The sequence below is a fragment of the Ctenopharyngodon idella genome, chromosome 3 (assembly GCF_019924925.1).
Source record: "Ctenopharyngodon idella isolate HZGC_01 chromosome 3, HZGC01, whole genome shotgun sequence".
Taxonomy (NCBI): Eukaryota; Metazoa; Chordata; class Actinopteri; order Cypriniformes; family Xenocyprididae; genus Ctenopharyngodon; species Ctenopharyngodon idella.
In genome coordinates this window covers 6,211,646-6,237,489 of record NC_067222.1, presented here as the reverse complement: position 1 = coordinate 6,237,489, position 25,844 = coordinate 6,211,646, and the positions used below count along the sequence as shown (strand labels likewise).

Here is a 25,844-nt window from a genome sequence, read left to right as displayed (position 1 = left end):
GATGTAACTTTTACCGTCACTTCTATAGCCGCTGTATTAGAAACCCTCACAGCAGTGTTAACTAGTTTTTTTGTAATTTGATGCAATATAATACGAATTATAGTGTTATAAAGGTACATACATTTTTATTTTTTTAAATATATATAAAAAATTGCAGGATTTAGCCTACGATATTGATGGCCGTTGAAAAGTGTCATCAGTGTGAAAGGGACTATTTCCTACTGTACCAGTCCTAAGCTTTAACATCAAATTAAACTAAAAATTACTTACACTGTGAAATGTTCCCTACCTCAGCATTTCGTTCATCCACTTTTCCCCATCAAATATATATTGATAATCTAATCTTTTTGAAAAAAAAAAACCGTTTTTTTTCTTAAAGCATGTTTTTCAACGTCATTCGTTCAGTCAGAAGAAAGCCCGCGCATCCATAACCCGTCGCTGCATTGTTGCTAGGCAAATCAAACTATTTTGCAAAATATGTGAACAGAACATCATTTGAATCAATATTTAACCATTCATGTTCATCATGAATCAAATAAAGCATTTAATAAATTTAACATAACTTATTCTACTGATTTCTCCCACAACTCGTAAAGAAACCATTTTCCTCAAAGTAATGAAACGGTTCACTCTGTTTTGACCGTTACTGAGTTTTGCCACGAGAGCGCGCACACTGGTCGCCTCACTGCAGACCGAGCACAATGGTCCAAACTGGTTTTGAGCGGATTTATCTACTTTACATTGAAGGGAATGTATTCTATTTAAATTTGTGTGTATAATTATGTGTTTTACTGAAATCATTTTTACTATTATTTTCTTATGTCAGAGAAAATTATGACATATAGCCGAGGTTATACTTACACTGTTACATTTGGGCACTGGTCTTGCAACCGCTAGCTGGCAATGGGCCAATCAGATTCAGTGTACTATACACCTTGCATCAGGCCCCGCCCCTTTCTTTTATACCTACCTGTGGAGCGCGTAAACGGATAGACAGACAGCAGCGCTACTGAACCGACTGGGCACAGTGTGTGATCACCACGACCCCTTGTTTCTCTTCGTTATTCTTCTTCTTTTAATTATTTTTATTTCTAAGCTTCCTAATCACTATCGAGGTCGTCTGGGAATATTTTTCACCTTTTGCAGCAACATTTATTGGAAACCCCATTTTGTGACCCAGAACACCCGCCGCGGATCATAGACTACAGAGGTGAGCTGATCTTTTACTTCAGAAGTGTATTTATAACTTACTTTAAAACCGCATCACTGAAACCACAAGAACGTGCGGTGCACCTCACGTGGGAAGCGCGCGCATGAATGAGAGGCACGGGTGGACACTAATAGAATAATAAACACTGCGTGACTGTGTGTGTTGAGAGAGAAGCAGTCAGGTGATGTTAAGTTTGTGTGAAATTAAAGAGATGCGGTCAGTAATTTATTCTCAGATCACTCTGGTGTTTTCAGAAGCTGAGCTCGCTGCTCTCAAGGACAAACTGACTGATCATCTCATGGAGTTCTCACTGGTAAGTCTTTGTGTGTTTATTACTTTTTACAAACGTGACATTACTAGTCAAAACTTTAGACACTGAATTTGTTTCTTATGATGCAAAACAAACAAACAAACAAAAAAAAAAACTTAGCATTGCGTTCCTTGAGAAACATTTGCATTCGCTCGCAAAAGCATTAAAATATCGTTTTTCTTCTACTTCATAATATTTCCATCACAAGAGGAGTTTTGTGTGCGAACGCAACGTTTCCATGGGGAACGAAAGAGTTTTTTTTTTTACGAGCAAACACAAAGTTTCTCAGGGGAACAAAAGAGTTTTGCGAGCGAACTCAGATTTTCGGGGCAACTCAAGCTTGCAAGAGAACGCAAACCATTCAAATATAAATTTTTCCTCTTATCTCATTCACCTGCAACCCACTATACAGTATAATGTACACTATGCAATATAAGTAGGCTAATCAATATAGTGACTGACTTATTGATTCAGTTTATTTGAAATGTATAATTTTGTCTGTTCTGCAGTTTCCCTCTGAACTCTGACCTCAGACTTGATCCGGTCACATCAACTTGCCCCGTTTCTATAGTCATGTTATCTGGTTAGTGATGATACGGCAGAATGACTGATAGTTACCGCAGCTCTGACTGTGCAATAATAACACAGAGGCGGGAGGTTTAAAATGTTCGTTGCGTTTGATCATATAGAGTGATTGTAAAATGCGGTTAAAGACCTGAACGGGCTAATTTCACGGAGGTTGTTGTTGTTTACTTCAGGCGTTTGCAGAAGTGAAGCAGTGAAGTTAATCCTCTGAAGGGGGCGGGCTTTAGCCAAGCCTCTTGTTTTCTTGCACTCTGATTGGTCCGTGTGAAGCGGTCCTCTGTAAAACATTCGGTTTCTATGGTGATGTTCTAAAGAGGCGGGGCTGTGCAAACACACGCTCAGTTAAACGGTAGACAGACGCGCAGATGAGAATCTTCAGCTAAAGTCCAGCAGAAAGAGACGAACTGAAGCTCTGCTGAGTCATGCATTACATCACATTCATATCATTCACTTATGAAATCATTTTATTGATCTTGTGGATATGATGGCCAAAATACACCCCAACTAAAACTATTTTGTTACAGTGCTATTTTAGTATTATTGGTGGTTATTAATATATTTATTAATTATTAATATTTATTTTTATATCTTCCATTTTTAGTTTAAAGTTTAAATAATGTGGTGTTTCTGTCTTTTTTTTTTTTTTAAATGTCTATAAAATACTGTATGTTGATATATATATATATATATAGTTTTTATTCATATTTTGAATTAGTTTTTATCGTTATATCTTCCATTTTTACTTTCATTTTAATTTTAGCAATTTTGGTGTTTGCTTGTTTTTTTTTAAATAAATAGTTATTAGTTATTATTTAGTTATTTTAGTAGCCTACTTCATTTTGTAAAAATTAAAACTTTAACTGAGAAATGTTGCCATGGAATAAGTTCTACCTGAAATAAGTTCAAGTTTTATTATAATGTTTATTTTATTTTCAATATGTAATGAAAATGTTATTTTTTTATGGCTTAAGTTTAGTTTTAGTTAACAATAACCCTGTTTTATAAACAAAAAAATGTGACATGCTGAACTAAATATTGTGTAAAATATGTGATTAAAGCAGCTTTTGACTGACTGTTGTATAATGTATTTGTAATACGCATGTTTGAATATGATTTAGGCTCATCCCGCAGTGAAGGCGTTCATGTGCGGCTCTCTGAGCGGGACGTGCTCCACGCTGCTCTTCCAGCCTCTGGACCTGGTGAAGACGCGTCTGCAGACCCTACAGCCCGGGTCAGTCCACATACGAGACGGGTTTGATTGACAGGTTCAGTCTGGTTGAATGAAGTTTGATTGAACTGTATTCTGTGCATCAGGTCAGGGTCGGGTCGGTATGGTCGCAGTCTTTGTTAGCGTCCTGCGGACGGAGAAGCTCCTTGGACTGTGGAGAGGCGTCTCACCTGTGAGTGTCACATCTGATTTGATACAAGGTCTCTATTATCTTTGTGTTTGTATAGTAATATTCTCTCTGTCTCTCTCCACAGTCATTTGTGCGCTGTATTCCAGGAGTCGGGATCTACTTCAGCACGTATTTCACGCTAAAGCAGCGGTTTTTCGCCGACGGGGCCCCGGGGCCCCTACAGTCAGTGCTGCTGGGAGCCGGAGCCAGATGCGTCGCGGGTGTCTGCATGCTGCCCGTCACCGTTATCAAAACACGCTTCGAGGTGTGTGTGTGTGCATGTGTGTGGATCACTATACCCAAAAATTTACATAAACCCCGCCCCCGAGAACACACAACAAAGGGGGTGAGGCCATGTTGGGCTGCTTTAGAGAAGAGGAAGAGTTGTTGTAGTAGAGTGTTGTTACCATCCCGTCATTTTACGCCGGACTGCTTCACAAACGAAGGTCAATTCAAGGATTTGCACAAAAGATTAACATGACGACACATGCTAGTCGATGAGTTGAATCAACTCCACAGCAACTACATAAATTTATCGACTAACCATTCAGAAATGTCCAGTTTCATTCTAAAAGTTGAAAGTCTCTCCATCAGTGTCCGACTCCGGTTTGAACAATGTAAGACTGAACACCGTTACTAACAATCCTCATTTTGGCTGCGTGAGATTCTCCAGCTTTGTTGTTGTTGAGCAACCGAAGCGCGAGCTGTTAAAGCTCCGCCCTCTTCTGGAAAGGGGGCCGGGAACAGCAGCTAATTTGCATTTAAAGGGACACACACAAAAACTGCGTGTTTTTGCTCACACCCAAATAGGGGCAAATTTGACAAGCTAATGATCTGTAAAAGGGACATTGTAGGTCCCCTTGAACTGTAGTGTAGATCAGCCTCATGAGAGAGTGTGAAATCATGACTTGTGTGTGTGTTTCAGAGCGGCCGCTATCAGTACAGCAGTGTGGCAGGAGCGCTGAGGTCCGTGTGCCGGGTGGAGGGACCGAAGGCTCTGTTCTCAGGTCTGACGGCCACTCTGCTCAGAGACGCACCGTTCTCTGGGATATACGTCATGATCTACAGCCAGGCCAAATACTCGCTGCCACAAGGTCTGTACACTTTCTCAGAGTGTGGGAGTATACTAGATGTGATCAAATAGGATTTTAGCTTATTATTTAGCTTAAAGTGTTCATTTTACTAAGAAACGTCTGGCTCATAATTATTTTACGGTAAGAAAGTTAGGATTTTTTTTTTTTTGCACTGGAACATTTGTGTCATGGGAGGAAAAATTATATCATTAGTTCGCTCACAAAACACGCAAAACCTGTGCGAGTGAACAAATTTTGCAGGTGGGTGCAAAGTTTCTCATGGCAAAGTTTTTTTAGAGCAATGCAAAGTTTTTGCTAGCAAACGCAACATTTCTCAGGGGAATGCAAAAAGTTTGTGAGAAAATGCAAGATTTCTTGGCAAACTCAAAAGTCTTACGAGTTCTATGGAAGCTTGTTTCTGCCACAGAATAAAACAATTTAAAAGATAATCGTGACTTTTTTTCTCACAATTCTGACTATTTTTCTTGCAATTGTGACTTTATTTCTTGCAATTCTGACTTTTTTTCTTGCAATTGTGAGTTTATTTCTTGCAATTTTTACGTTTTTCTCACAATTCTGACTATTTTTCTCGGAATTGCAAGTTTATTTCTTGCAATTTTTACTTTTTTCTCACAATTCTGACTTCTTTTCTTACAATTGTGAGTTTATTTCTTGCAATTCTGACTTTTCTCTTAGAATTCTGACTTTTTTTCTCAGAATTGCAAGTTTATTTCTTGCAATTTTTACTTTTTTCTCACAATTCTGACTTCTTTTCTCACAATTGTGAGTTTATTTCTTGCAATTCTGACTTTTTTCTTAGAATTCTGACTTTTTTTCTTGCAATTTCGAGTTTATTTCTTTTAATTCTAACTTTTTTCTCACAATTCTGACTATTTTTCTCGCAATTGTGAGTTTATTTCTTGCAATTTTTACTTTTTTCTCACAATTCTGACTTTTTTTTTCTCAGAACTGAGATATAAATGCAATTGCGAGCTATAACATCCAATTCTGAGAAAAAAAAAAAGAATTTCTCAGAATTGCAAGTTTATATCACACAATTCTGAGAAATTCTTTTTTTTTCTCAGAATTGGATGTTATAGCTCACAATTGCATTTATATCTCAATTCTGAGAAAAAAAGTCAGAATTGTGAGAAAAAAGTCACAATTACCTTTTTTATTTTTTATTCAGTGGCAGAAACAAGCTTCTGTAGAACACCAAAATCTTGCCAGTGAATGCAAAATATCTCAGAGGAACGTTTTGTGAGCAAACTCTAAATGTCTTTGGAAACAGAAATGTTACAAGTTTTGCAAGCAAATGCAACATTTCTCAAGTGAACACCAACATTTTGCAAATAAATGCAAAGTTTCTCAGAGGAATGCAAAAATAAAAAAAAAAGGATTGAAATACAGTTTTTCCTCCCATTTCATATATTTTTCCCACCCCCATGTCCTTCTGGAACAATTTTTTCTCAGTGTCTTGAGAGGTTTGGAGAGATAACAGCTAACAGGAGTATTGCTCTTGATGTACAAATGTTTCTACATAAGAGATAAGAGAGCCGTTCGAACATCCCGACAGCCCAGACAGGGAGTCATAGTGACGGTAAATTGTGTAACAGCTGTGCAGATCATTTCCACAGACTGTACTGATAAACTCTCTCTCTTTTAGAGATCAGTCAGTCATCTTACGCTCCGCTGGCTAACTTCAGCTGCGGAGTTCTGGCCGGCGTCCTGGCCTCCATTGTGACCCAGCCGGCAGATGTGGTGAAAACTCACGTTCAAGTGAGTCCAGACATCTTCAGGAGGACGTCAGATGTGGTGCGATACATTTACAAGGTAACAAAGGCTCGTCTCGCACTGATTCTCCCAACATGCTCCTCTCTCTGCTGCCTCAGACTGGTACTCAAATAAAGCAAGAAGCCATGTGACATTACTAACCCTAAAATTTACATAAACTCTGCCCCCGAGAACACACAACAAAGGGGCGACGCCATGTTGGGCTGCTTTAGAGAAGCGGAAGAGTTGTTGTAGTAGAGTGTTGTTATCATGCCGTCATTTTACGCCGGACTGCTTCACAAACGAGGATCAATTCAACACTGGATTTGCACAAAAGGTTAACATGACGGCACATGCTAGTCGATGAGTTGAATCAACTCCACAGCAACTACATACATTTCGTTCAGAAACGTCCAGTTTCATTCTAAAAGTTGTAACTTCTTCCTGAGTCTCTCCATCAGTGTCCGACTCCGGTTTGAACAATGTAAGGCTGAACACCGTTACTGACAATCCTCATTTTGGCTGCGTGAGATTCTCCAGCTTTGTTGTTGTTGAGCAACTGAAGCGTGAGCTGTTAAAGCTCCACCCTCTTCTGGAAAGGGGGCTGGGAACAGCAGATAAAATCTAATTAAAATGACAAAAACACAGAACAAAATGACTAAAACTCAAATATTAAAAAACTAATGGAAAAAAAGAATACTAAGATAACACTGCTGACCTGTCTCTCTGTTTGTCTGTCTGTCTGTCAGGATCACGGGTTGGTGGGTTTTTTCCGTGGCGCGGTTCCTCGCTCTCTGAGGAGAACCATGATGGCGGCGATGGCTTGGACGGTGTACGAGCAGCTGATGGCTCAGATGGGCCTCAAATCCTGAGAGCGATCAAACCACATCACACACTGAACGAGATCTTCACTGCGGCTCACGGGCCCGTCTGATGCTTTAGTGTTTGACTCTGAGATCCTCGACGGTGAGGATCATGTGGGTCGGGAAATACGGCGATAGAAAATGATCTGTTTGTCTGACTGACTGTGATCATCATGGTTCGGCAAACTGCCTTGATTTTCAATGGAGAACTGAAGTGAGAATCATCTTGAACACAGAGATTGAGCTTTGAAACGCACTTTAACATGTCAGCTCAGCTTGTCTTGTCTGTTTTTGAGTGAATTATGCTGCTTATGTTCTGCTCTTATAAAGTTTTTATACAGTTCATGAGCTGCTTTAGGACAGTCATAATCTGTTTACTTTTATAGTATTATGTTGCAGGTTATGATTGACAGGTTAACTTGATATGTTGTTTATCGAGTCAAATTATTGTTATTATTAAAGTCAGCATGAAATGGGAGTGGGGATAGTCTTTTCTTTCCTGTGACGTATATCCGAGTGAAACAGCTTCTGGAACAGTGTAGGGCGGGGCTTAATTTTGTCCATGGGAAATTGATTGGATCATTGTAGTTTGCTATTAGTGGATCTGGTCTTGACTGACAGGTTGTCCCGCCCTCGTGCCAGTCATCAGAGAAGAGAAGAGATGCTGCAAGATGGAGAACAAGTTATTTTAACTTAAATAATGATGTTCACAGTTAAATCATTTATAATATATACTGTAATATTCCTTTAAAAATAAGAATTTTCAAATTTGATTTAATGGTGAATTTAAACATTCAGAACTGAGTCCCATCACAATCATTCACAGACAGCTTGTTGTTTTTAAATCAAGACTGAAATCTGTTTTATAACATTGTGTTTTGTCACAACATTAGGGCTTTTCACACTTGAGCTAGTTATTGTAAACTCTGAGTAAATGGAATCCTTGGTTATCCTACTTATCACATTGCGCATGGATAACCAATTAGTATTCATAAACTGCCGTTTCACAATGACACTGCAAATATGCAAATAATAACCTTAACCCAGGGTTTAGGATTGTACAGTGCAGTAAACCATGGTTTAAAGTTATTATTTTCATATTTACGATGTCAATGTCATTGATTAAGCAGTTCATTAAGCAGTTTCATAACCCACTTCTAAATTGCAAGTATGAAAGCTCTTCTACCCAGGGTTTAAAGCAGAGTTTAGAACAATAACCCAGGGTTAAACGCGGTGTGAAAAGCCCTATTGGGTGTACATTCAAGAAGCAATCTTTTGTTTGTGTGTGTTTGTGTGAGAAAATCAAGCTGTGATGTAAATTGAGATCGTTTTTCCTGCTTGTTCAGTAATTTTCTAATATGAACGAGGGTCAAAAGCAGAAATAAAGATTGTCTGAATGAGGGGAGCAGATAAGACTGATGACCTCAAACGAGCCTCTTACGCAAATCCCTACAAACGAGTCAAAGGAAAGTACACAAACCATTACAAGACAACAAGACACTGAACTGAACAATCATTACGTGTGACACGCTGAAAATGTGTAACGCTTTACATCTGGTTCTGTGTTTGACATGATCAAAATAATAAATGCCATTGCAACTTTGAGAAATGCTTTGATAATTTAGATGTCATTAGGAAATGACATCTATATGAATATGAAGAATTCATCTTTATAAAGATTCTTGAATGTTTCAATAAAGTTAGCAGAACATTTTTTCACAAAGTAATTTTTTATTTGTTTGTTTAAAAGCGACTTTACATAAACGTATCATATTCTCCCCCACATTACCTTTTCAATGTGCATTTACCGCTGTAAACGAAATAAATGCCACTTTCATTGTCTTTATTTTAAATAAAATATTATTTTAAATAAATTCAGAATCGTTGTTGTTTTAATAAATAAACTATTATATTAATAAATATCATTCAGAATCTTTATTTTAAAAAATATTTGAATAAACAAAATTCAGGCATTTTTTTTTCATGAGTCTAAACTATTATAGGCTATTAAAAATATTCAGAAACGGTATTTTAGTAAATGAACTATTATTTTAATATCATTCATAATTTTTCTGTTAATTAAATTTTTTTTATTACAATTCAGACTCTTTGTTATTTTAGTTAATAAATATTCATCCTTCTGTTATTTTAAGTCTGTTTTAATTATCTTTTTATGTTAGCACAGTTTTACTGCTGTAACAATAATAATGGCATTATGGAAGAAACTATAAATATCATGGCTAGTTTTGTAAGTGAACATTTGGTGAAAGACTTATTATTATTTATTAGGCCTATTATTTTTAGTTGTTGTTTTAGTTTTTTTGTGGATTTTCAGAGGGTGCAGAATGACATTTTTTTGCCCAGTTAAGTGAGGGGCGTGATGATCGTGCTCTCGTTTCATCCTTATTTACCTGCAAACATCAAATCGCTGCTTTATACTTTAACCTGTACAAGAACAACCTCATTGATAACACACACACACGCAGAACACACATTATTGTCCTCATTTTCAGTTCATTTTCACTTTCACTTCTTCTCTTATTCAGGTTTATTGATCCTTATAAAATTAACATGCCTTTAAATGTTAATTAAAACATTTAAACATGTTTTTGCGCTGTGTAAACACTCGTGACACCGTGTTTTAGGACACTGTGTCTCTCAGCAAACAGAAGTTGCGACAGAATGTACACAGTGTTCAACCGAGGAGTCACTCCGCGTCTCGCCATTGTCTTAATATGGTCTTTGTCTTAATATGGACAATCCATCCCGTGTGTCTTAATATGGTCCACCCGTCCGTCACAGCAGCAGCGCCATCTAACGTAGAGGACAGAAAACACAGTACAGCGACTCATAGAAACCACAACACTGAACACAAGCGCCACCCAGAGGCGAGGAAACACAGTACAGCAGAACACAGTCGAGAAAGAATTTCATTTGATTGCTTAGATCAAGCAATCAAATGAAAACTTATTCTTGACCAAGTTTCAGATAATGTGAGAAGTTATTAGTATTGTAAATGTAAATGAGCGTTTATTGTTTACACATTTTGCTGCACACGTTTATAATGCACACAATTGTGTTTCGTGTCAACATTATACTGGAACAGTGGTGTATAGTTTTCCTCTTGCAGATAATTGCAGTTAATGACTTTAAATAAAGCAACATGCAGCATAACATCAATGTTTCTCAGCTCATCCTGGACTGAAGCACAGCACTAGTATCCCACAAAACTCAGTTCACAACAGACGAGACGTGGCTACGAAATGCAACAAAATAATAATTAAAAAATCACAGCCAATCAGAAGAGGGGTAGGCTCTCTCATTGCAAGCATACTGCACTAGAAATAGTACATAATAGCATTCATAAATTTTAAACCATTTTAACATTATTAAAAATACATAGCCTACTGAGTGACTAATACAATTTTTTTTTATCATGTAACAGACTTGTTTGTTCTCATAGATTTACATCTATTTTATTTTTATTTAAGATCTGAGGTTAGCCATGGCTATAAAGGACGCAAAAAGATATCCAAACTATTAAACATTAAACGCTTTTAACATTAAATAAAACACATGGAGGAATGTGAGGAAAGTGCAAGATCCAAATCATCCTAAATGAGACATAAAATAAGCACTATAAACTAGTTTGTAAGCTTATAGTTTAACATGGTGTTGTACAGAATTCTGACCATCGAATCAAATCTGTGACTGTGTTAATTTCGTTAACTAAAACTATGACGAAAAATGTTCGTTGATGACCTTTTTTTCCATGACTAAGACTAGACGATGAGAGACGACACCAATACAGTGTACATTTTAGGACTTCCTCGCACCTCAGTCATACAACGAAAAGGCATCATTCCTCAGACTAAGAGGCTTCAGCCACTGGACAAAACGGCATCGCGCCTCAGACTGAAAGGATTCAGGTCTCAGGAAAAACAAGGTCAGGTGTCAGGTGTCGTACAATTAGGCATCGAACGAAACAGCCGCAGACTAAAAGGCATCAGGGTTTTTTTTTGTTTTTTTTTTGTATAGCCTAACTTTCTATTGGCTTTTATCCCATCATAATGCCGTCCTTCAGTTGTCTTTTTCTTTACTGTTACTATTCCCAAATTGATGTAAGGTATGTGTGCGTGCATGTTAATTATGTAGAATCTATCTGTTGATCGTATTCATGCAGGTTATGTATGTAATCCCTTGGCGAATAAGAAAAGAACAGAAAAGAACATGCCGATTTTCACATTGATCTGCAGAAAAACAGCAACGGGCTGAATGAAAATGTAAAATGTGACTCTTCCATCCAGATAGTGGTATTCTGTTTTTATTATTTCTATTTTTTTATGGATTCCATTTTTATTCTTATGTATTTGTTTTCTTTTTATGTAAAGCACTTTGAATTACCATTGTACGGAGCCCCTAAAGGGACATGGTGGTGGAAAAAAAAAAAATTAGGAAGGAAATTTTAAGTGCTGGTGGAAAAAAAAAAAAAAAAAAAAAATGGGATGGGATTGGAGGAATTTTTTTTTTCGTTCCCCCGAGAAACTTTGCGTTCCCTCGCAAAACTTTTGCGTTCCCTCGCAAAGTTATAATCGTTCCCTTGCTGTGAGCTCGGTCAAACACTTCCTCTTTAATGTCCCGCTGGCTGGCAGTAGTGTTTCAGTTAGTAACCGACTGAATGACACTTTAGAAAAACTCAAATGAAGATCGCTGAACTCCAGCAAACGAGCAGCGATTAGGCTACGTGATATCCTGCTTAACACAAGCAAAGCAAAAGAACACACAGACAAAAATAATAACAGGAAACAAAGAGAGAGGTTTAAGATTAAAACTCTCTTCGATACAAAAACATACCCTTCTGTGAATTAGTTTTTAATGTTTATCATATTATATTATTATATAATATAATATATAATATCCAGAATATTGATTTTATACAACAGTTCAATAAACAAAAGGGTCATATTAAGTGATGTACATTTTAAACAGCATTGTCAGTATTTTTGCTCTATTTTGCAACGAAAGCCACAGCAGAACTGCAGCACACAAGCTGTGTTTCGTGAACGAATCTGTGGCTTTGAACGAATCGTTAATGATTCAATGATTCAATGACCCATTCACAAATACAGCCGCTTGCTTTGATACTGAAAGAATGAATGACTCGATGATTCACTCATAAAAACAGTGACTTACCGCCACCTACTGGCGGTTTTAATGTACTATTTAAAAGTATCACTTCGTTTTCAACATCATTGTATTTATTTTATAAAGATATTTATAAAGGTAAAAAAAATGCGCTGGAAAAATCGATTTAAGAGGGCAAATATTGTCCCTTAATGGAAAAGGTGTAACTGCAGTCTAAGTGGAAAGGGGTACGCAGAAGGATGTTAAATCCCTCGGGGTACGACAATCTAAAAAGTTTGAGAACCACTGAAAATGGATATGTAGAATTGAACAAGTGCTACTGCAAAGAGTGCAATGTCAATACAGCCTGTTACCGTGATGCAAATTTTTCATAAGCTTAAATGAATTGGTCTAAAGAGAAAAATTATAATGACTATTTTGTCTTAAGACTACATATAAAATAGCTATCAAAATTAATGTTGGTAACTGTAGTTTGACTAAAAGTAATGACTAAGACTTGTCAAAAATGCGATGAATTTTCATCGACTAAAACTAAAATATGAAAGACAAAAATGACAAAAATGTGAAGATAAAGACTGACCCTGCATCCCAATGTGCATTTCTCCCTATCCGCCCTAAATAGTATTGAATATTACTAATGTCACATACTATTTAGGATGGATAGTATGCACATTGAGATGCAGGGTAAGACTAAATCAAAAATGGCTGCCAAAATGAACACTGGACTGTAGTTGGCGCTTTTGTCACGCTAAACCTAACCCTAACCTCACTGTCAATAGAGCGCCCACTGTAAAACCCAGTTGTTGTAACTAACCTTTTTTAGTAAACTTTACTTACTTAGAAAACCCAAGTTAAAATTACTTGACTGGTTTGAGTACCATTTTGTCAAGCAAAAAAAAAAAAAAAAAAAAAAGGCGAGGCAAAATGTTTTTGAGGCGGGGCAATCTTTCTTTAGTTGCATTCTGTTGTGAACAACAGTTAAGATGGCATTCCAGGACGACAGGGCCCCTCTCTAACTGCTGGTGTGTAAGAAGATGTGCCACACTGTGATTGGATCTTTGGTGAATGAACATTAACAAATGTTCAGCAACATCAGATAAGATGTTAGGACAACTACCAGACACCTCTTCCAGAGCAGGAAGGGGAACCTTCTGCACCCACCAAAACCAAGGAGAGGACTTCTCATTGGACGACACATTGACTCTAACCACCAAACTCATTCCTAAGATTTAGGCAAGGACTGCCATATAAATTCCTTCAGGACCCCCTGGATGGAGCAGCAGTGACTGAAATAAAGAGAGGCCAAAGAGATCTATCTAAATCCATTCATACCTATGTTTGGAGGCCTTAATTTGATTGAAACTGCATCACATCCACTCCGTCTTCATGCAAAGCACAGTTTATGTTAATGGTTACTGACTGTTAAAACAACAGGTCATGGGACAGTCCTGTTAACAGATAAACAAATGCATGGACAATGATTTAAGCATTTCATATTGTGTTTGGTGTCTATCTGTTCCCTACGATGCCTTTAATAATTTGAAAGAGGTTTGGTAAAGAAATAATGCATGGGTAAAATGTTAAAGACACCATTTTAACACTGTACTTTATGCTATGCAAATGAGTTCCACACTAGGGTGGGCAACACCGGGGTTGCTTCAGATAACAGTGGCCAATCACACTCCAGGATCGGCAAGGCGCCACATTTCAATCTCCTCCTCATTAGAAAGGGATAAATATGTCCCCCGGGTAGACACACCCTTGTTCTGCGTTTCCAGCTCAACGGGGAAGGACACATTAACAGACACCCCGCGTCCTGAGTTTCTGACCTGACGAGGAAAGAGACTACAAGACGGTTAAGGTGAAGCTTTCGCGAGCAAAACCTTTTACATTGCTTTCAGCTGCACTCTAGCTGCAAAAAGGGCCCCAGCTTTGAGGGACTTCATCTGACCCTTACGGCTCCTACAGCAGTGCAGCCCAGTCCGTAAAGGACCTCTGCATTGGCAGACATTGCCTGTACCACACGGCTCCTCAGCGACACAGCCAGCCTGCAAAGGAACCTGTGAAGATTCATCTGACCCAGCTGCCCAGTCCATCCTAAAGGACCCTCTTGGCGCAACCGAAGTTCAGCATTCTCCAGCCCAGCGTGGCACAACTACTGGATCGCAACTCCGCGCCCTCACACTGCACGCAGCCTGCATCATCAGTGGAAGACGTCTCTGCTACCGGATTGATCACCCGACTGTGTGGAACGTAAATATAAACTTACCAAACCTCTTTCTAGAGACCTTGACATTAGTTTATACATGCAGCATGTGTTTTTCTAACCTGTTTAGATAACAGTTACTTGAGGTCAGCTTGTTACAAATAATAGGGATATTATTTGTTGAATGATAAATAAGCAATTATTTATCACCATTTTACCAGAGTCATTAGGTGGCTTCCATAAGAAGCATTCCCATACAGTTCTCTTCCATTCTACATTCAGTTCAACAGCATTGCATTTATCCATTCTGTGTTCACTTCATTTATTTGTCTCTTTGATTTAATTCAGTATTTTCCTTTGATTATTATTTTACTATCTTTTAGAAGTGCATATTCATTATTTCATTATTAATCGTTGTGGTATTTACTCTTGCATGTCTATTGTTAATAAATTTCATTGATTTTATTATAACTGTGTCTTCCTTGTGTTGATGATCAAAGACTCTACTAGTTGACCAGACTCCCAAATCCTTCAGATAAATCAGTTGACCAACTCCCTCCCATTTATATTAATTCTGAATTATTGAACAGCTCTTTTGGAGTGTTCTTAAATTGTTAAGATAGTATTCTTAACTGGTGCCCCGTATTACAAAAGGGGGGGAGGGGTCATCTGATACACTCATAACCACACCTTAAAGTGACACGTGATCAAAAATCACTACGTCACTGGTGAATGGAGTAAAAATCACTACAATTCACTCATTTTTCAAAATGATCTTGAATGTTAAATTATCAATACAACTAAAAATTTTGGGAGAATGTCACATAAGTTGACTTATTAAAAAAAAAAAAAACAAATTTGATTTTGTACATTTTTCCTCACCATTTTAGTGATTAGTGTTCCCTTTAGTTGTGTACTTGGAACTTCATTTATATTATTATAACTCTCTTTCTATTGATTCCAATTGATTTCCAAACAAGAAATTACAGTTATTTGTGGTTTCAAAGGATGAGACACATTAAATAGTTTTTTAGCTTTTAAAAAGTTAACTAGTTTGGCACTAAAGCAATAATTAATCTAGACTTCATGTAGAATTTTGATTTATTAGCTTGTATCATTAACATATATATCATCAAAGCCATACTATTGTGAAGCATCAAATTTTTAAGGGAGTTGTTTCCTCTCTAGTTGAGCCAGTGCCTTGCAATCAACCTTGCTTGAGTCACACACAGACATCATGCAAAACACAACAATGGTAACAGTTGTTTTTTTTTTTTTTTTTTAATTAATAAAAGCTTTACAATTTTATTTGCTGTCATTGTTGGGGTGATACTGACACAACATAAAATTGTAAAATAAAGCCTCAAATAGTAAAACAAAGCAATTTCTTTATTCATGCTGCAATGCACTCTGGGAGTACACTTCCTTAGATCACAGATAGAATTAAGTTGACAAAACTTAAATGGTTTAAGTAACATCAACTTGATATAATTAAGTTAAGCTTACTTAATTGAATTAAGGCAACGAGTTTGCACAATTAAGTAAACTGAACAAATTTGTTTTTACGGTGTAAAATCCCAAAACTTGTCGTGGAGAAAAGTGTTCTCTGTCTGGAAAGCTCAGGAGTTAGAGTTCCAGAAGTCAAAATTAGACTTTATTGAGCAAAATAACAAAGCCGAGATGCCTGCAGGACATCTGAGTTTGTCCGCAATTCTTATACACTTTTCTTATCTGTTATTTCGCAATACCCAAGGGATTTCACTCTTTGGTAAAATTCACCCCTCCTGTTTCCCCATAATTAAGTTCTACATCTTTTGCTTTCTCTCTAATTGTGGAATACTGCCAAATGATGGTCAATCCTTTCTCATAGGCAAAATGTAACATTCTACAAGGCCAATCAACACTTTGTGTTTTTGTAGGGCTTTAAATTTTAGACAACAGAATGCTCAGACAAAACTCAAAAGTATGTGTATTTCGATTTGTGGGGTGATTTTGTGGAACAGTCCGAACAATTTAATCAAATAAAGTGTAAATATCTTGCAATTTAAAAAAAGTATAAGAGATTTATTTTTGATAAGTACAGAAGTGGGGAGGGAGAGTGATAATTTAACTGTTGCTAATGCTGATTGAATTTTGTTTCTGTTTGTTCTTCCTTATATTAATAGCTAAGATTTAATAAGCCTAGTGCTTCTACCTATCCCTCTGCTTAGTTTAATAAAAGAAGAATGCAAAAGAAAAAAATCTTTTGGGTGCATTTTATTCTACAAAGTTTTCAAAATTTTTGATGTGTAGTTTTATGGTTACATTCACAAGTACAATTTAAATGCATTTATGCTGTATCTGCCATAGTCACTGCTGCCTCTTCTGCATGCATTTTCTGTAAAACTGCATTGAAACGATATGTATTGTAAAAAGCGTTATACAAATAAATTTGATACTGAAATTGAAATTGAAGTTCTGTGAGTGCAGCCGAGGCTGTAGTCATGTCTTCATTTACTGTGACCGTAGTCGCTGATGTAGTTATAGTTGTTTCTTCTGTGAACACAGTCGCTGCTGTAGTCACGGTTGGCTCTTCGGTGACCGTAGCAGCTGATGCAGTCATAGTTGTCTCTTCTGTGACTGCATTCGCTGTTGTAGTCACGGTTGTCTCTTCTTTGACCGTAGTCGCTGCTGTAGTCACAGTTGGCTCTTCTGTGACCGCAGTCGCTGCTGTAGTCACGGTTGGCTCTTCGGTGACCGCAGTAGCTGCCGAAGTCACAGTTGTCTCTTCTGTGACAGCAGTCGCTGATGTAGTTATAGTTGTCTCTTCTGTGGCCGCAGATGCTGCTGTAGTCACGGTTGGCTCTTCTGTCATTGCAGTCGCTGCTGTAGTCATAGTTTTCCCTTCGGTGACTGCAGTTGCAGCTGTAGTCATAGTTGTCTCTTTTGTTACCGCAGTCGCTGATGCAGTCATGGTTGTCTCTTCTGTGACCGCAGTAGCTGCTGTAGTTATAGTTGTCTCTTCTGTGAACGCAGTCGCTGCTGTAGTCATAGTTGGCTCTTCGGTGACCGTAGTCGCTGCTGTAGTTACGGTTGACTCTTCGGAGACCGTAGTTGCTGATGTAGTCACAGTTGGCACTTCGGTGACCGTAGTCACTGCTGTTGTCATAGTTTTCTCTTCTGTGACCGCAGTCGATGATGTTGTCATAGTTGTCTCTTCTGTGACCGTAGTCGCTGACTTTGTAATAGTTGGCTCTTCGGTGACCGTAGCAGCTGATGCAGTCATAGTTGTCTCTTCTGTGACTGCATTCGCTGTTGTAGTCACGGTTGTCTCTTCTTTGACCGTAGTCGTTGATGTAGACACGGGTGCCTTTTCTTTAGGTAAAAAACAGGGAAAAAAACTTACAAACGCATTTCCAATCGCAGTCAAGGCACCTCCGATCGCACTTAAAGCTGCTAACAAGGCACGTGTAATCGCATCAAGAAGGTCAAGCAAGGAAGAATTGACTTTATCCTCAGTCTCAACAGGATCCTTATCTTCAGACTCGGTTGCCTTTTGTTTGACCGTAGTTGTTCTTGTAGTCACAGTTGTCTCTTCTGTGACCGCGGTTGCTGCCGAAGTCACAGTTGTCTCTTCTGTGACAGCAGTCGCTGATGTAGTCATAGTTTTCTCTTCTGTCACTGCAGTCGCTGCTGTGGTCATAGTTGTCTCTTCCGTGACTGCAGTCTCTGCTGTTGTCATAGTTGTCTCTTCTGTGGCCGCAGATGCTGCTGTAGTCACGGTTGGCTCTTCTGTCATTGCAGTCACTGCTGTAGTCATAGTTTTCCCTTCGGTGACTGCAGTTGCAGCTGTAGTCATAGTTGTCTCTTTTGTTACCGCAGTCGCTGCTGTGGTCATAGTTGTCTCTTCTGTGACCGTAGTCGTTGATGCAGTCATAGTTGTCTCTTCTGTGACCGTAGTTGCTGATGCAGTCATGGTTGTCTCTTCTGTGACCGCAGTCGCTGCTGTAGTCACAGTTGGCTCTTCTGTGACCGCAGTCGCTGCTGTAGTCACGGTTGGCTCTTCGGTGACCGCAGTAGCTGCTGTAGTTACAGTTGTCTCTTCTGTGAATGCAGTCGCTGATGTAGTTATAGTTGTCTCTTCTGTGAACGCAGTCGCTGCCGTAGTCACAGTTGACTCTTCGGTGACCGTAGTCGCTGCTGTAGTCATAGTTGGCTCTTCGGTGACCGTAGTCGCTGCTGTAGTTACGGTTGACTCTTCGGAGACCGTAGTTGCTGATGTAGTCACAGTTGGCACTTCGGTGACCGTAGTCACTGCTGTTGTCATAGTTGTTTCTTCTGTGAACGCAGTCGCTGCTGTAGTCATAGTTGTCTCTTCTGTGACCGCAGTAGCTGCTGTAGTTACGGTTGGCTCTTCTGTGACCGCAGTCGCTGCTGTAGTCACGGTTGGCTCTTCGGTGACCACAGTAGCTGCTGTAGTTACGGTTGTCTCTTCTGTGACCGCAGTCGCTGCTGTAGTCACGGTTGGCTCTTCGGTGACCACAGTAGCTGCTGTAGTTACGGTTGTCTCTTCTGTGAACGCAGTCGCTGCTGTAGTCATAGTTTTCTCTTCTGTCACTGCAGTCTCTGCTGTTGTCACAGTTGTCTCTTCTGTGACAGCAGTTGCTGCTGTAGTCACGGTTGGCTCTTTTGTCATTGCAGTCACTGCTGTAGTCATAGTTTTCCCTTTGGTGACAGCAGTTGCTGCTGTGGTCACGGTTGGCTCTTCTGTGACTGCAGTCTCTGCTGTAGTCATAGTTGTCTCTTCTGTGGCCGCAGATGCTGCTGTAGTCACGGTTGGCTCTTCTGTCATTGCAGTCGCTGCTGTAGTCATAGTTTTCCCTTCGGTGACTGCAGTTGCAGCTGTAGTCATAGTTGTCTCTTTTGTTACCGCAGTCGCTGCTGTGGTCATAGTTGTCTCTTCTGTGACCGTAGTTGCTGATGCAGTCATGGTTGTCTCTTCTGTGACCGCAGTCGCTGCTGTAGTCACAGTTGGCTCTTCTGTGACCGCAGTCGCTGCTGTAGTCACGGTTGGCTCTTCGGTGACCGCAGTAGCTGCTGTAGTTACAGTTGTCTCTTCTGTGAATGCAGTCGCTGATGTAGTTATAGTTGTCTCTTCTGTGAACGCAGTAGCTGCCGTAGTCACAGTTGACTCTTCGGTGACCGTAGTCGCTGCTGTAGTCATAGTTGGCTCTTCGGTGACCGTAGTCGCTGCTGTAGTTACGGTTGACTCTTCGGAGACCGTAGTTGCTGATGTAGTCACAGTTGGCACTTCGGTGACCGTAGTCACTGCTGTTGTCATAGTTGTTTCTTCTGTGAACGCAGTCGCTGCTGTAGTCATAGTTGTCTCTTCTGTGACCGCAGTAGCTGCTGTAGTTACGGTTGGCTCTTCTGTGACCGCAGTCGCTGCTGTAGTCACGGTTGGCTCTTCGGTGACCACAGTAGCTGCTGTAGTTACGGTTGTCTCTTCTGTGACCGCAGTCGCTGCTGTAGTCACGGTTGGCTCTTCGGTGACCGCAGTAGCTGCTGTAGTTACAGTTGTCTCTTCTGTGAATGCAGTCGCTGATGTAGTTATAGTTGTCTCTTCTGTGAACGCAGTCGCTGCCGTAGTCACAGTTGACTCTTCGGTGACCGTAGTCGCTGCTGTAGTCATAGTTGGCTCTTCGGTGACCGTAGTCGCTGCTGTAGTTACGGTTGACTCTTCGGAGACCGTAGTTGCTGATGTAGTCACAGTTGACACTTCGGTGACAGTAGTCGCTGCTGTTGTCATAGTTGTTTCTTCTGTGACCGTAGTCGCTGACGTAGTCATAGTTGGCTCTTCTGTGACCGCAGTCGCTGCTGTAATAAAGGTTGTCTTTTCTGTGGCTGCAGTCGCTGATGTAATCATAGTTATCTCTTCTGTGACAGTAATCGCTGCTGTAGTCATAGTTGTCCCTTCTGTGACCGCAGTCGCTGCTGTAGTCACGGTTGCCTCTTCTGTGACTGTAGATGCTGCTGTAGTCACAGCTGCCTTTTCTTTAATTGGACCTCTGACCGCTGTCATGGCACATCCAATCGCACCTCCGATCACACTTACAGGTGCCATTAAGGCACGTCTAATCGCATCTCTAACCGCAGTCATTGCACGTCTGACTGCACCTTCATCCCCAGTCTCACCTTCCTCACTTTCATCTGTAGTCACAGCTGCCTCTTCTCTGGCCGCAGTCTCGGCTGTAGTCACATCTGCCTCTTCTGTGATTGCAATCGCGGTTGTAGTCACTTCATTTTCAGTGATTTGTGGAAACTGTTTAGCAATGTCATCTGTAACTCGTTCATAATGAATTGGCTGATCATTGTTGTCAAGATTAACCACAACAAAATCAGTTCTTTTTGAAATGTTTAGTCCCTCTGTTGAATTAGTGACATCATAAATATCCATTTTTACCATGCTTCTGTTTAAAAATCTGTTTTTAACTTTAATATGAAATTTGGGATCAGATTTGAAGTTTTTACTGAAATTTTCTCTTTTCATGAGGGATTTTGTCCTTGGTGGGTTAAAATTGACTTTGTCCTTTGCATGATTCTTTCTATAATTTGTTGCAAAATGCCACACTTTCTGCCAATAGCTGTTATCACATGTATCTGCAGGACTGTCCAATAAATGCTTCATATCAAAATCTTGAAATGTTGGAGCACGTCTGTATCTGATGTGCAATTTTCTGCAAACACACAAAATTTCTGACTGTGTACTGATGGAATTTACAGTAATGTTTGAATAGAGTCCTCCAGGAAAACATTGGCTTTCTTTGTCTTGTTGAAAGACCATGAAACTGCAGTATTTTTCCACCTAAAAAGAAAAGGTAAGATTTAATATTACAGCTCATGAGATAATGAGATATATGACAAAAGTACTTCAGAGGTAGCCTTGAGAAAGTATTCTGCCCTTAATCAGTTGTGTTATTTTTCTATTGCAAGCATCATTAAAGTGTCCAAACAACCCCTAAATGGCATCTGGAGAAAGAGTCCACTTCGGTTAAATGAGTCCACCCCTCAAGATTACTGTTCTAAACATGAGCCTCATCTGAAAGGCAAAGGGGGAGGTGTTGCTGTAATTTATAGTAATATCTTCAGTATTACTCAGAAGTCTTGTTTCAAATATAATTCCTTGAAAGTGATGGTGCTTCATGTAACATTATGTAGTTTAAGTGCTAAATCCCGTTTGACATTTGTGCTGGCTAGTGAATACAGGCCACCAGGCCACCATACAGACTTTATCAAAGAATTTGGTGATTTTCTATCAGAGTTAGTACTGTCTGCAGATAAAGTCCTAATTGTTGGTGATTTTAATATCCATATAGATAATGAAAAAAACACATTGGGATTGGCATTTACAGACATTTTAAACTCTATTGGAGTTAGACAACACGTGTCAGGACGTAATCATACTTTAGATCTAATATTGTCACATGGAATCATTATTGATGCTGTTGAAATTCTGCAGGAGAGCGATGACATCTCAGATCATTATCTAGTCTTATGTATACTACATTTAGCCAAGGCTGCAAAACCGACTCCCTGTTATGGTATGGTAGAACAAATATGGTAGAACTATCATTTCTACCACTAAAGATGTGATCAGTTGTTCAGTTTCATCTCCTTAGCATACCAGATAGCTTAGCCCTGTAAGGCCACTTCACTACTGTCTGACTTTGCACAGATCACCATGAGTATTAAACGAAGTGGTCCTCTGAAGTGCAGAGAAACCAGATCGGGGAACGCAGAGGGGACTCCACCCTTTTCAAGGTCTCGATCTCAACATTGCAATGGTCATGTTGCTGCAGTGGGAACTTGAGTCATCAACAAACATTGTTCACTGTTCCAGCCCAGGCACGTGAGGCAGTGATCGTGGCTGTCAGAGGGGGCTAGGAAATGACCACATGACCACATCTAGAAACGCATGGGTGGAATGCCATCTTGAAAAAGATGCAACGTCACCCGTTAGTTGTGTCCAAATTCAGGGGCTACACACTTCGGAGTGCTTGAAAGGGGTGGGGCTTTGGAGTAGAGGGTTGCCAGGTCTGCGCATCAAAACCATCTCAAAAGTAGCGTAATCACAGCACAAGTGTAAAAGTATCCCAATCCCAGACGTGGCAACAATGAGCCGAGCGTCGTTACATGGCTAGCGGCTGTGTGACAGGCAGCTGACAGTTGACATTTGTGTGTGCATTTTAAAGTTTTCACTGCTGGCTACTGGACCAAATGAACAGGTAAAAGATGTATGGTTAAACTATGTAATGTTAGTTTTATATCGTTAGCAACTATTAGTTAACCTTGTTTATTTTTTTATGTGAAATGAAACGTTAACTGTGAAAATATATACATTCATATTTATACATTTACTCTGTATTTAAGTCTAAATTTAAAGTACAGTACTTTAGGATTTTATTCAACTGCACTCCATCTCAGAGACAAATACTGTATTTATGAAAAACGGACGTTTTGGACATCATGGATTTTCACCGGCAGTGAAAACTTTAAAATGCACACACAAACGTCAACTGTCAGCTGTCTGTCACACAGCCGCTAGCCATGTAACGACGCTCGGCTCATTGTTGCCACGTCTGGGATTGGGATACTTTTACACTTGTGCTGTGATTATGCTACTTTTGGGATGGTTTTGTTGCGCAGACCTGGCAACCCTCTACTTCATGCACTCCGAAGTGTGTAGCCCCTGAATTGGGACACAGCTTACGTTACATGTGCCCTGGGTCTGTGTTCATCAAATTTATTTTATGGACAATTCCCCATTTAGGAACCAATCACACATTTCCCATCAGTGACTCTTTATAAGCTGCACTCAGACACACACACATTGCTGAGTATTGTTTAGCCATTGGTTTGCATTCCGCTTGTTCCTTGTCCTGCCTTGTCTTGCTTAGCATGTGTTTTGACCCTGGACTGTTTCCTTGTTTTTGATCGTTTGCTGCCTGCCTTGACCATTGCATGTGTTTTTGGATTACTTTTTTGCCTTGCCTTCCTGTTACTGTTTGCTGGTGATCGAACTACTGCCTGTTTGACTACGCTCTTCTTATGAATATGCCTGCACATGGATCTCCAACTTCGTTGTCCCGCTCCCTACATTACACCCGTTTAATCTTTTTGGGAAATACTGCTCTTTTAAAGGGATGCAGTCGCTGCACTTAGCTGTGCAAAACTCTTTCAGATCGCGACCATCACTGATATGCCATCACACAAACACAGAACTGCTTCCCTCTTGTTCAGCTCACACAAATGATGATTGTCAAATGCAGAATGAGAAACTGCTCAGCTCTGAAGTGAAAGCTTGAATGGATAACTGATATGACCTGAATCTGCGTATTATTTTAATTTGATATATAATTTTTAATTTAATATATCATCCACACTTAACATCCACATTTCACCTACATATACAAATATAGAAATATCATGTATGTCCTGACAAGAAGGGTTCTAATACTATTTTCCATATAGAAAAATATTATTTAGTAAACATTCATCTTAAAACCTTACCTTCAGTGACAGACTCTCCAGAAGCCATTTTTCAGGTTTCAGCAGCACATTTTCACTCACTGACAGGTTTACACTGAGCCAGGGCAAATTGGGCTGCAGTTGCAGCGTTGCACAAAGTTTCCCTGATCCCAGGTGTGCACTCTGATTCAGAAATGGAAAAGGCCAATCAAGGAGATTGCTGTCAGAGAGAGGACAGACTGCCAAAAAGAAGTAAAGGAGTATGACTGTTCTTGTCATTTTGGCTGCTGTTGCACACACAGAAGAGTAGGTGTTTTCTGGTGGTTCGTATTGGTCTTTTATTTTTGTCCCACTCTGCAAAATCAACAAACACAACAAGAAATTTGATTTTGTTTCACAGTGTGTGGAAATGACTGGCAGTGTGACTTCTTCATATCAAAGTGAATATACAGTATGTCACAGAAAATGAGAACAATGTATTCCACCAAATAAAAACTAACTTACTTGTATACACACACCTTAAGTAGCTATTTAACTATAGACTGTAAACTCTATTCACCAGCATCATGATAGTCACCAAACAATGACCGACCGTTATAGGACACAAACGCCTTAATAAGTAAAAGTTACTCAACTCTCTTTACAAACAACATTGAGCACATTGCAATTAAAATCTTTGATGACATTAAGCATTCTGTTACATCACAATGCCAATGCATTTTTAAAAAATTTTGATCAATTTAAAACACAAGTGCATCAAGCAAACACATCAAATTCACATATAATCATTAGAAAACATCAGTTGCGATGTCACATCACTTATCTTACCTGCAAAATCAACAAACACAACAAGAAATTTGATTTTGTTTCACAGTGTGTTGAAATGACTGGCAGTGTGGCTTCTTCATATCAAAGTGAAACTCCCTGCAGCAGTGTTGCCAGATTTGGTTGACGATTTCCAGCCCAAAAGCTCACCAAAACCCTCCCACTCCAAGAAAAACCAGCCCTAAACTTTAACTGCCAAAATAATCTGATAGAAATTTATTTCCATGTCAATCAAGGTTGATAAGCACCATTTTTATCTCACTGAATCAAAATAATGATGACAAAATAAAATAAAAGTAAATCAATTTCCCAGTGAAATGGATCAAAACAGGGCAAATACATTAAAGAATTAGCAAACATGACTACAATGTCCAGGTGAAAACTATGTCAAAACGGCAGTCAAGAAATTAATCGATGACTTTAACCCTCGGAAAAACACATGCATCATTTTCAATGTCAAATTAAGAACAAGCCAAATTAAGTGCAAAAGTACCAAATATGTGTCATTCATTGATACATAAGCCACGTTCACACAGCAGCAGAATATGGTTAAAGACTCCGGCTAGCACGTGTTTTCATGCTGCTATTTACTCAAGTTTTGATGGATGAACTCACGGTTCAATTAGTCTCTTGTCTTGTGAAAAGTGATAATACTTTTTAGTTTTATGGACGTCGCCATCTTTAATATTACGTTGGCCACTGTTGTTATGGTTACTAGTAAGAGAATAAGGGCTTGACTCTCGTTGCACGTTCATACAGACAGTGCTCCAGATGCTACTGTAAAGCTGCGCACACACTTAAGGATTGTAAGGCCGATTATGAATGTAAATTGATACTTATGACTGATCCTGCTCAAACTCGTCCAGTCAGAGCCAGTTGCGTTCAGTCTGCGATTACAGTAGGTGTTCAAATTCCATGTTTAAATCTGCTTCAGTTGCAGGAAACAGTCG

General features: G+C 39.3%; 2 protein-coding genes across 2 annotated transcripts; one reads left to right on the top strand and one right to left on the bottom strand.

Annotated features, from left to right (window-relative positions):
• Positions 1-979: 979 nt before the first annotated feature.
• On the top strand, positions 980-8,611 carry slc25a38a (solute carrier family 25 member 38a). The gene is made up of 8 exons (XM_051888769.1): positions 980-1,210; positions 1,465-1,523; positions 3,224-3,340; positions 3,425-3,505; positions 3,588-3,767; positions 4,428-4,596; positions 6,242-6,408; positions 7,098-8,611. The coding sequence occupies exons 2-8, from the start codon at positions 1,509-1,511 to the stop codon at positions 7,218-7,220; spliced, it is 852 nt and encodes a 283-aa protein (XP_051744729.1). The 5' UTR covers positions 980-1,210; positions 1,465-1,508; the 3' UTR covers positions 7,221-8,611.
• Positions 8,612-16,768: 8,157 nt separating this feature from the next.
• Positions 16,769-19,687, bottom strand: LOC127509301 (mucin-22-like). Its single transcript, XM_051887902.1, has one exon. The coding sequence runs from the start codon at positions 19,529-19,531 to the stop codon at positions 16,892-16,894; it is 2,640 nt and encodes an 879-aa protein (XP_051743862.1). The 5' UTR covers positions 19,532-19,687; the 3' UTR covers positions 16,769-16,891.
• Positions 19,688-25,844: the final 6,157 nt, after the last annotated feature.